At 50.8% G+C, this 12340-nt stretch overlaps 1 protein-coding gene across 1 annotated transcript; it reads right to left on the reverse strand.

Moving 5' to 3' along the window:
• Positions 1-1592: 1592 nt before the first annotated feature.
• On the reverse strand, positions 1593-12125 carry DAGLA (diacylglycerol lipase, alpha; the record flags this gene model as incomplete). The annotated part of the gene is made up of 8 exons (XM_009875864.1): positions 1593-2520; positions 4594-4775; positions 5729-5858; positions 6220-6416; positions 7963-8035; positions 8990-9058; positions 10580-10722; positions 12045-12125. Coding segments are annotated over 8 exons (1803 nt in total), but the record flags the coding sequence as incomplete, so codon positions are not given.
• Positions 12126-12340: the final 215 nt, after the last annotated feature.

Here is a 12340-nt window from a genome sequence, read left to right on the forward strand (position 1 = left end):
GCAAATGACATCTCTGTGATGAGTTAAAACGGGAATTTCCTTGCCAGTGAGGGAGGACAGAGCTCCAGCGAGACCGCTGGAGCTTTGATATGAAGGTGTTCTGTCAGTAAAAGGCCTTCTACAGGTCACCCTACATTTAAACTTCCTAGAAAAGTAGTTTATCTCCTGTTTCCATCACTGCAAAGCCCCTGCCTGGGTAGGTCTATCCCAGGCTCCTCCGAGCACTGAGGAGCGCTCCCCAGCAGGGCTCAGGTGGTTTTACTAGTGACTGGGGTCAAGCTTTGCGGCGCGGAGTTGTGTGACGGGGAGGTGGAAGAGGGATGCCCGCGGCTTGCCCCGGGGCTCTGATCCTCTTGCAAAGCAGGGGACTCGCAATCCCACCTGCCCCATCCTCTCTCCCCTCGCTCTCCAGAGGGACCAGCACGTGAAGGAGAGAACAAACGTGCTTTTTGCTTCGGGAAAGCCTCCCTGCTTGCTTAATAAATACCTTCCAAAAAGCTTAGCAGCTCTGTAAACATACAAGAGATTTCAATACTTAGTAAAATGTCTTTTTTTTTTTCCCCCTGAACTCCCAATGACAGAGGCGGGCACTGATCTGCGATTCCGGCGTACGGGTGGCGTGAGGACCCAATGGAGTCCAGGGGAAGCTCCCAAGCTCTGCAGGGCCCTGGCAAATAACGCTGGGTGTCGAGAAAGCCTCTTGAAATCTCTAAGTTGATCCATCCATGCAGCTTTGAGATGAGAATTCTGTCAATCCTGCAGGAACATCGGCAGCTCAGAACAGTCCAGGGAACCAAGAAGTGACAATGGTGACGTTCAGGAGAATTTTTTCAGGCAAAGGAGGGATGTGGCAGAGGATTTTGGCTCTTTGCAAGCGTGCTTCTCTCTCTCAGCAGCAGCCTGGTGGTCACCGAACACAGAAGCGCTCGGGGAGAGCAAAGACAGTGCCAGCCCCGCTCCTGCTGCGCCTGGCCAGGGGAGGGGAGGCTGCATCCGGGGAGAATACAGCCCCCGATGGCTTTGAAAGAGGAGAGCGTCCTACAAAAAGCAAACCCCGTGGAAGTGTGACGAATTGGATCTTGGGCCAGATCCGACACGGTAGTGCAACAGGGCCCAAAGTCTCAATCTGCTCATTTTCAAAACCTCTGACACGGTACCGAGGCGGTGACGTGGCCTGGCCCCCTCTATCCGATCCTCGAGCTTTAGAGAATCCGACCCCTTTCACCCTGGAGGGTTCCCTGAAGCAGGGACTCTCCCTCCCAAACTCAGCAGGCGCCCTGAGGCAAGGGATCTGCCTCTGAAAATAAAATAATAAAAAACCCCCAAAAAACAAGACAGGCTGAGGTAGGGAACTCACATCTGCCTTTAGGGACTCAGACCCTCTTAGTGTAGCAGCCCATGCTGCAAACACGGGACTCGAGCACAATCCGTCCTCCAGACACCAGCGTGCCACCGCCCTGTCACCCCAGAAGGAACGTTTTCCAGCCGTCTCCTCCGATCCGAACTGCCCAGCGACCACCTCTCCTCCGAGTATTTATCCCAGCACTCAGCCTACAGGATCAGCTCGCAGAGCCACACTCCTTTACCCTGCACTAGAGGGCCGAAATCATGAGGTCGTCCTGCTTGGCAGGGCTGCTTACGTGCCCGGAGGGGGTGGAAGTCCGGATTTTGTCCGTGGCCAGGCACTCCTGGCTGCTCACACCTGTGGGAGTGATGTCCATGAGTTCTCCAGAGGAGCTAAGGGGGAAAGAGGGGGAGACAGAGATGCCCGACGAAGGATCTGTTGAGCCAGCAAACAACCTCGGGGGCTTTGGGACTAGGTTGGGTTCGTATTGTGCCCTCAAGAGGATCTCCTGTTCGCTGACAGACTTGGGCATCTCCGCAAAGTCACTGGAGCTGTCCGACACCATCATGCAGTAGATGTCCTGGAAGGAGCTGCTTTTGCTATCCAGATTAAAGAGGCTGTCTATGAACTCAGCGAATTCCAGCACTTGGGGACTGGGGACATCGGTGAGCCGGCCGTTTTGGAGGGCCAGCTCCTCGCGAGGGGCTAAGGAAACACGGTCCCCCTCGCTGCTGGCCCCCTCCTCGCTGCAGCGACGCTGCGGGGTGGTGTCGCCGCTGTTGAGAGCGTTGTCGGGGGGCTGAGTCTCCTGGGAGTGCTTGGAGAGGCTGTCGGCAGCCAGCAGCTCCGTCCGGGAGCTGAGGGAAGGGTTTTCCTCGGGGATAACAGGGTCTATATAAAAACAGTGCGTCTCGTCCTTCTCCATGACAGCATGGAGGCTAGGGGAGCCCCGGATGCTCCGGAAACCAGAGGAACGCCTTGAATCGAAGCTGTAGATGGATTCGTTGTCCGAGAGGCTCTCCATGGTTGCCAGAGGGGCACGACGGTCCTGCAGCTCCACGGACAGACGTTCCTTTGTATCCAGGAGAAGCAGCTCCACGGGGTCTTTCTGCACAGGGGAAAGGGGCTTTGTCTCATAGAAGCCCTCCAAGCTGATTTCAGAGTGGGACTTGCTCCTGCAACGAGAGGACAGAGAACGTGAGGTTGCGGCACTCCTCCAGAACCACAAGATGCCAGAAGAGCCAGAGGAACCGAGACTTGGGCACAGAGCTCCTCGTGCACTCTGAGGGCACGTGTTGCTGCTCTGACAGCAAGAAATCTCTTCACCACTCGATCCTCCCAGCTGGAAGCATCAGGCAGAGTTTCTTCCCTCTGCCAGCTCAGGTTCTCGTCCTTCTCCCTTTTCTCCTGGCTAAACATCTTCCCTCTCAAGCACCACGTTGGACCGTGGTTCTAATCCCAGTGAAATGCGCAGAGCTTCTAACTGAAGTGCCCAAAATCCCAGGGCACACGCTCCACACATGCAGACAAACCCTTCAACTCTCCCAACACCTCTCTATTTGAGAGGCAAGAGGAGGATTAACCTGCAGTTATCCTCCTACTTTCTTCTCACAGCCTGGAACCACTCCGATATCATTCCTTCCCCTTCTCTTCTCCACGCTGGCAATCCCTACCTCACTACTAACAAATGCCAGGGGGCTGTTAAAGCGTTGCCCATGCCCAATTCAATTGCTATTTCAGGTAGCAGACTTGAAAACAGGTAAAAAAAAAAAAAGAAAGCAAGCAATTTACTCAGCTTAAGACAAGTAAAGATCTTCAGAAAGATTCCAGTCACGCTAAAGACTTTAAAGGATCAGGCGGGTTCCTCCAGAAAGACACCGTGTCAAAGCCACCGGGAAGGAACTCCCGATGTGAAGGGCAAGAGCTCAAAAAGACAACTTCAAGAAATTCCTGGGAAAAGAGTCTGAGCTTGGGAGAGGACTGCCTCACCCGCCAAAAGGACACGAGGCGTAGTGCAAGACTTTTAAGTTAAGCCAATATTTGATCCCTTTGTAACTTCAACAGACTAACAGTGACCTGAGAACAGGGTTCAAGAACGCCCAAAGAGGGAGTTTGACCCACTAAGATGCCTCTAATCTTCAATTAAACACAACTAGCCTACAACTTTCTACTCTAGCACCTCCCTTAAGCCTCTCTCTGCTTCATTCTTTTCCCTTTCGTATCTCAGAATTTCCCCTCTGCTTTCACTCACCTCAAAGGGAAGCAGCTCCTTGGGTCTGCTCTGGCTACGGCACAGAAAACACCGCTCCTCTCCCTGCTGCTCGACCTAGTTCATCTTCTCAGCCTTCACAAACACGCGCCAGCTCCTGTTCCCGCTGTTTGATCAGTGCTGCCGTTCCATTTCTAAGCTCTCCTCCGCTGCCTCTGACCGTTCACTCTCCCTGCGAGAACCTCATTTTTGTATTATTTGCCGTCTTATCTTTCTTCTAAATTTAAATCTCGCTCATGTCATCTCAAGGATACTCAGCTGTCCATGGATCACCTCACCCTGTGCCTCTTCCCACACGCACACAGAGCTTCTCGTTGGGTGTCTCCACCCAAAAAATTTCCATAGAAGCGCTATCCTCCCAAAGAAATAATCCTCTCCCACCCACAAGGCTGTCTTCTGTTTCCACTCACAACTGCTATTTGCTATCTCTGACTACAAAACCCATCTTTTTTCTCTCACCTTCCCTGTTTTGTCTGCTAACTGGCCCTGGAAAATGCAATTCTGTGACAGGAACCGTGTGTTCCAACTTCAAAATAAGTCAGTGCCCACATTTTTGTATTTACTTCCTTTGCTTCTTGCAAATCTGTGGTCCTGTAATGCCTCAAATGTTACCTGAAAACCAGCAAGGAGTCTCTCTTTGGGCACATAAATCACATGGGAAAAGAGAAATTGGGCTGAAAGGCTGCAAACTTGGCCTTGGCAGTTTCAGGGAAAACCTCATTTGTCTGCATAAGGAGAAAAGGAAGTTTCTTCCGTACCCTCGACTCCTAGATTCTCCTGACCTGACAGAGTCTTGAGCAACGTGAAGGATTTTTTCCTTCCCAGACGTGACACAAGACACACTGAAGCCAAGTACAAGTCCCACAGAGGCAGCCCTTGGATCCACCCTGCCCACAAACAGCGATGACAACACCCCAGGAGGAAAAAGCCACCACCTAGAGCCAACAACCCTCCAGAGAAAGCAAAGATATCTCCTTACTTAGTGCTGCTGTTCCTTCTGTCCACCGTCACGGCTCCAGTTGTGATCTGCACCGAGGGCCCGCTAGGCAAGGGTTGACTCTGGAAGATCAGCTCCGGGGTGAGATCCACTTCTGTGGGGCTCACCATCACTTTGGCTGCAGAAAGTAAAGCTGTTTTCCCCTTGTTGTAATTCTCCAAGACCTAGTGGAGACAAGCAGAGGAACAGTTGCGGCTTCACTGGCGGTCGAGGCTTTGATGTTCTCAGCTCAGCCCTTTCCAACGGTTGGATGTGCCTCCGTTTCTTACCAACGTCTCCCGCAAGCACAGGGCAAGGTCTCGAGATCAAGGATTTTATGAATAAATTCTGACACGCTCTATCCTGTCAGGATGTGCTGCTGGGGAGGCGACTGGAAGGAAGCTGATGGGAGCAGCCTCCAGGTCAGCAGGGCAGGAGATTTGGCTAAATCTCCACGGTAGAGCAGCACGACCTAGTGTAGCTCAGCAGCAGAGATCCCTTCTAGAAGCGTTACACCTAAGCTCGATCACCCCTCAGACTCACAGAGGAGCTGCAGGACTTCTGGCATAGTTTGGATTTCAGTCTGGAACGGGGAAGCTTCTGAGAGAACGGACCAAACATGTGGAGGGGCCACAAGGCGGCTGGGGAGGGATTTTTTACAAGGGCCTGTAGAGATAGGACAGGGGGTAATGGGTGGAAGTCAGAAGAGCGTAGGTTCAGAGTAGATCTAAGGAAGAAGTTCTTGACCTTGAGGGTGCTGAGGCACTGGCACAGGTTGCCCAGGGAGGCTGTGGATGCCCCATCCTTTGAAGGGTTCAAGGCCAGGCTGGATGGAGCCCTGAACCGTGGGAGACGTCCCTGCCATGGCAGGGGGGCTGGAACTAAATGATCCTTGAGGTCCCTTCCAACCCAAACCGTTCTACGATTCTGTCGCTGTTTGAATTTCTGTCTGTAACGGGGAAGCTTCTGAGAGAAGGAACCAAACACTGCCCCCCCAACCTCACGTCATCCTGACGTTCAATCTGGGAAGACCACCTCGTCTGAGGCTCTGGGTACTCGGATGGAAATCTACATCCCATTCCCAGACGCTCATCGCATTCAACCCTACCGGCCCTCGATCCCCAGTTCTCCGCGTTACCTTGTTGAGCCCTTCCATGACCACATACGGGAGGTGCTCGTGCAACATCGCCGGTGAGATGATCACTTCGTTGAACGCCTTGTTGTCACCCCAGATAGCAAAGTAAGTGGGATCCTCCTGATCGCAGCAGCTACCAGAGGGAGTTGGGATCCAAAACGAGGGGGGAAACGGGAAGCAGGGGATGAAAGAGCAGGCCAGCATTTCGGGGTGCGAAAAGAAAGGAACAGCAGGTTGCAGGGACAGAATAAAGCAACAGGAGGAAAAACAGAGGGAGAAGATATTAAAGTACACGTGCTACTGCCATCGCTCCAGAACTGCAGGAGCCAACAGTGCCACGATTACCTTTCTGTTCTGACAGCACAGGCACAATCGCTGTCACCATATGACAATGTGGGGAGGGGAAAAAAAATAAAAATAAAACACCTCCTTCAGAGCCGAGTTCGTGTCTTGGGGAGTCTTTTTCAGACTTTGCAGCTCGGCGCAATACTCACCAGCACTGCTCTGCGGGGTGGTTGTGCACCACGTGGATGATGCGGCCGGGCGGGTAGAGCGGCGTGCTGGCCGACAGGGCGATGGTGAGATCGCTGGGATGGGTCCAGAGGCGATTACTCGTCACCGAGTTTTCTTCCGTCTCTTCGGGGAGCTCCGACTTGGGGATGCACTTCGTAGCGCCCACGATGATTCGCCACTGGCCCAACCCAAGAGAAAGGAGGGAGAATATTGAGAAAAGCACCCAGAAAAAAGCAGAGGTGTCTCATGAGATGCTACTGGGAGGTTTAAATGGAATATCTGATGCCAGAAAACAGAAAAAACAGGTCTTGTGCCCTGATTGCTTAAATAACAGACCTAGAGATAAGAGACAAACCTGCCCAGACAAGTTGTTTCTTCCTCTCCCAATTTTAACCTTAGAAATAGCTTCCTCTCTTTGCTGGAGGTTTTTGTAGAGTTACGGATCTAGAGCGAGCACCACCTTGTCCACCAGCTGATAACTCCGTACCCTCCACGATAAACAAGGTAGGTGGAATCTGAATCTTCAGTGCACAAAAATAAGCAAAGGATTATACGACATAAACAGCCCAAAATTCTGTTTAGTCCTTCCTTGACACATTAGAAGAAATCCTAAAAAACCCATAAAAATTCACAAAAAAAAGAAATCCCCAACCAAACCACAAAACACTACCGAGAAAAACAAATGTAAGCTCAGTTTCCTCCCCCTATAATATTTCACCTCTAAAAATCTTAATGTCTTTTCGTCTTATTTTCTTCTTCCCCCATCTAAGTGTAATGGCAAAAAGAGCCTGGGGAAGAACAACTTTCCACATTTCCCATCCCCAAAACATGAACAGATCGCTTATCCTAGAACAGCACCGCCCAGCCAGCCCGCGGCAGGGCCTGTAAGCAGACAACTGTTGTACTTCTTAGCCTGTCACCATTTGTTGCCGGCAAAAATAAGCTACAGTTGGAACACAGACTTCAAAAACAGGCTCAGATGAGACAATTCCCTGCTCAGTTCTTTTAGCCCTGCAATGGTGAACTGACAGCACGCGAGCTAGAATCATCCCAAAGCCTGGAAACTCCCGCAAACGTTCAGGAGTTCAGCTTGCTTCTTGTTTCGGAAAAAAAAAATCAGGTTTTCGTGTTGTTACTTGAGCTTCAGATTTTGACTAGATGAGTGTGGTGTTTCCTAAGATGTTACATAGACCCTCTCACTCTCTGCAGCTGCCTGACAGGACGGTGTGGAGAGGTTGGGGCTGGGCTCTTCTCATGAGTGATTGGTGACAGAACAAGAGAGAACAGCTTCAAACTGCAACAGGGCAGGCTGAGACTGGACAGTAGGAAAAAACTTTTTCACAGAAAGTAGTCAGAGATTGGCCCAGGCTGCCCAGGGAGGGGGCTGGATCCCCATCCCTGGAGGTGGTTACAGCCCATTGAGTTGTGGGGCTGGGGGAGATGTGTTAGGGATGAGCACTGTAGAGCAGGTTCAGTGGTTGGTCTCGATGGTCCCAGGGGGCTTTTCCAACCTGAATAATTCTATGAAACCACGTGCAGGCCTTTGCCTCGAGCTCTCTAGCTGCCTTCTAGCTCTTGCTGTCACTCCTCTGGTCACTTAAACAGCAGCCACAGTGGACCTGAAGAGACCTGAAGAGCAGGAGAAGCCTGCAGTATCGCTGCGTGATCCTCCAAGTTTACAGTCAGAGACTCCCTTTCAGGGGTCTGTTCATCTTTACTCTCACCTTTGGTTTGTTGCTTCTTTGAAGAACATCCAGAAGCTGCCGGCGAAACCCTTCGAGCTGAGAGAGGCCGATTCTGGAAGAAGAGGAAGATGCGCTGATGAGTGCTGGGTAAGGAACAGGATGACAGGGACACACAGGCAACAGGAGAATGAGAAACTACGTTCCGAAAGACACTACAAAAACGCAACAACGCAGATTGTTTCAGAGGTGGGTTGTGGCATCACCCGGGACCAGCAACCAGGGTTAAGAGGCCACAGGAAACCATCGTGACAATAAAATGAGCATGAAAGGTAATAGCAGAACCAGATCAGCAAACACAGATATGAGAGAGGTCAACGAACAGATAACAAGGGCGACGGTGCAATCACAGAGATGAGCGACAAAGGAGGATGACACAGAACAGCTGAATGAGAAAGGTGGCATGGAGCTATATGACACCACTAGACACCTTACAGGATCGACAAGATTTTGTCACGTAGGTTCCCAAAAGGCACAGGAAGCACCTTTCAACCACTGAATTCTACGTGCCTCCTAGTCCCAAGGCCCTTTTGGGCAGAACATGTCCCAGAAGATGACGAGAGGTGAGAAAGGCTGAGACACAAGAAACGAGGGAGCTGGTTTCAGAGATGTGAGATGACACGGAATGGGTAATTCGGGGACAAAACGGTGCAAAAGGAGGTGGCAGCACATCTAGCTCAGGGCAGAGCAACCTGGAAGGTGGCACTAACATGTCAGACACCGCAACGTGTATAATTACAGAGGCAGGATATTCACCCCTTGTCTTTCACCCAGGCAGCTGAGAGACGGGGAGGGACATGCCTGTAAAAAGGCGTGTGAACCTCCAGTACAGGTGTCCAGGTAAAAGATGCAGCAACACAGGTAACTAGGAGGATGAGTAAGAAGCACAGGAGGACAGGTAAATGATGAAACGAGACAGACATGAGCTAGATGTTTCTGGTAGGAAACAGGTGACTTGGGTAGAGAACAGTAGATACTCATCAAGAAATTCAGACACTTCTCAACTTGCCTGGGCACTAGATCTTTACCAAGCACGACTGCAGTCACAAACTCTTTTGAATACTCCATGGCATCCTCACTGGAAGAGAAACAGGACCAAGAAGAAGCAAACAGAGTTTCACCAGCAGCAAACTGCCCTTCATTCCCAGTTTGCCACTAGTGTCAGAAGGGTCACACCAAACAGTGAACCAAGGCCATAAAAACCACAACCCAAGCTGCTCAAAGGCTTTTGGGACTTGCACCTTGATAAAGAAGAGCCTGATATTCACATCCCATGCCCCGAGCAACACTACTCTGCATATGGCTCCGAACATACTTGGAGAAGGAAGCACTAATTAATTCAATGCCTCAAAGTATTTTTCCAACAGTTTGGGAACCGTCAGGACAGCCCAAAGGAAGACCGTACTCCATGCTCCTGAGACCACTTTACAAAGACGTTGTAGAACCGAGATGGTGACTTTCTGCAGCAACCTGAGTACCGAGATAAAAGGGAATTATGGCTTCCACTCTATGAGCTGGTTCTGTAATGAGCTACCTTCCTTCCTTTGAACCAGTTACCCCTGGCAGAGGCTGCACCATTCACCCAGAGGTGATGCTGGGTGTGACACACAGTGGTAGAGGCACCTCCTCGAACTCCAGGAGGCTGAGATAACACAGCACAGCTCGGCCCGAGCTCTCAAGCGATCTCAGGAGTGGAAGCTGTGAGCAGAAAATTATCAAATGCTCGTGAAGGATTCTACAGAACAACTCCTCTCTAGCTGCAGAAGACCAGGGATCACAACAAGGCATGCCAATATCCAGATTCACCAGCAGGATGGTTTAAAACCCTTGGCTGCTCCTGGAAGGGGATGTGGTACCTCTCACAAGAAGCTTCTGATAACCCACAGCTGCTTTCAAGCGCCCCCACAACATCTGTCACGACTAGAAAGACCTTCTCTCACTTCACAGCACTCGAACGGGATGTTTTTTCGTTTGGCTGCCTCATATATAACGTGACCAGCAGCTCTGTTCCAATTTGCAGTGAGAGGAATTCGCTGTCCCTCTCTCTTCGGAGATCTCAGGCAGCTCCCCTAGATTCCTGCTACAGCCAAGGGAAGCACGATCCCTCTGTCCTGCGTTAGGCACCCACTTCAGAATGACAGAAATTACACCTCAGAAGCACCCATTTCTTTGTGAGCTGCAAAAGGAGCCCAAACAACTGGATCAACTGAGGCAGACACCTACATTCGGTCAAATATCTCCGTTACCGTACATCTGCTCACAGCAGAGGGGGGCAGGACACACGGGCACCGTGCACAGAATAAGGAAATTGCAGCCCATCCACTCCACTTGCCTTTTGCACTAGTCAAGGTGAAATCAGAGCTACAGAGTCACGAACGGGGATATTTGTGAGAGCCACCATAACCTAAATCCAAACTGTAAGACGCAGCAAAGGTTGCTAACGACCTCAGCTCCTACAGGCTGCCTCTCCAGTTTTCTGCACGCTTCTTGGGGCAGAGATGGGTCTTTTGCTGCCCCTCCAAGTGTGGCAAACAGGATCTTTTCCAGCTACAACTACCTCCCCACTCCCTCTTACTGGTCCTCCCACCCCAACACGTACCTGAGCAGCCCGCCAGGGGGAGAATAGGCAAAGCACTTCAGCGACGGGTACTGGGGACGCAGGAGGAAGGACAGGATGGCAGCCGTGCCAGCCCCTAGGGAATGACCAACCACAATCAGGCCATAGTGTTTTGTTCCTCGCCCCTGAAAACAACAGCAACAAAAAGACCAGACAAGAAATTGAGGTTAAGTTCACAAAATCTGTCCCTTTTCCCCAGCTGTGAGTCTTTCCAGAACACTCCCGCATGCTCTGAAGCGACGCTAGAATGTATTTTTGTCTGGTGTTCTCTCCTACATCCCCACTGGGCAATTTCTGACCTACTGGGTCTTCCCCAAAAGAAAAAAAAAGTAGGTAAAAAAAAAAAATTCACACTCAAGCTGTTTATTTAGGATTTGATAGGAGCCTTTTGCTCCTCCTCAAATCTGACAGTCTTCTCATAAAATCCGAGCCCAGGCCCACACATCTGAGGGCTCCTTGGTTCAAGAACTGACTTGCTTTCATTAATTCCACCACTTGGGGCTCAGGCCCAGCTAGTCACGCTACTTTTCATCCATTAAAAGTTGGACCCAAGGCACATCAAAGCAGCTTCAAACAGAACAGAATATGACGTTTATTCTCACACCCAGGAGACAACCAACGGGCAGAGCTTCGAATGTCACCCTTAACCAGTCAGGGAGCAGCTGAGCTCTACAGGACATCAGGAAAACAATTCCTCATGAGTAACAGCTCACTCACCAAGACCAATTTTCACTTGGTGGGCAGAGAGGAATAAAGCACCATGTATAGAAGAGGGATGCTTACGTGTCTTTCCAAACACCGCAAGGCAGACACTTGTTGCAGGAAACCACTGAGGCTTTTATCCTCCTTTTCTCTCTCCCTTGAGCTCTTACTGATCGCTCCACGGGTACTTTTTTGGCACTTTTTTGGCAGGAGAAACAGACAGCTGTCTGACAGGGAACAGGGATTCAGGCAGTTCAGAAGTTCCCTCCCCAAGAGGGACAGACCGTGCTGCTACCAACACATAAACTAAGGTACGCAGCTCCATAATCTCCCTCTTGGGTTCTCGGATGAGCTCCCCATCACGCCAAATGTGCACATACAGCCAAGCCAGCGTCGTATCCCATTGCTGTCTCCAAAGAGAATCTCCACAGAGATGGGATTTTAGTTCCTGTCGATTCGGTTTTAATGTTCCCCGTCCTGCATTATCACCAAATGGGACTGCCTGTCTTGGCTTTGCCTCCGGAAAAAAATAACAATAATCAGGAGCTCTGTGGTATCGGGTGGTTTCAAAATAAAAAAGCCCTTTGGGGAACAAGTAGCTAGCTGCCTGCCCGGTATTCCAGAGGGATAGGAATTGAAGGAACATTTGAGAAATTGATTCAGAGACGTGGAGATTTCCCTAAAACCACTGGTTTAGGCAACCTCCTCTTCCTTGCAGCCTGCAAATGAATAAACTAATACTCACTAAGTCTCGTCCAAAAGCTTGAGAAAGCACCATTTCTTGCTCCAACTTCTTCTTGATGTACTCGGCAGAGAGCACCATTCCCTGAGGGGAACACGAAGACAGAGGGAGATGTCAGCAGTTGCGTATCAGCCCCCAGTGAAACGCCCAGCACACCCCACGCTCCCGCCCCAAACGCTGTGTGAGCTCTGCGGCACCACAACGGCACGTGTCGGGCTTGGCGAAGAACACCGAGGCTCCAACTCCCCATCTTGAGGAATAGATTTCATTAGGCAGATGTCTCGGCTCGCTGATTCCCA

The sequence above is a fragment of the Apaloderma vittatum genome, unplaced genomic scaffold (genome assembly GCF_000703405.1).
Source record: "Apaloderma vittatum isolate BGI_N311 unplaced genomic scaffold, ASM70340v1 scaffold5089, whole genome shotgun sequence".
Lineage (NCBI taxonomy): Eukaryota > Metazoa > Chordata > Aves > Trogoniformes > Trogonidae > Apaloderma > Apaloderma vittatum.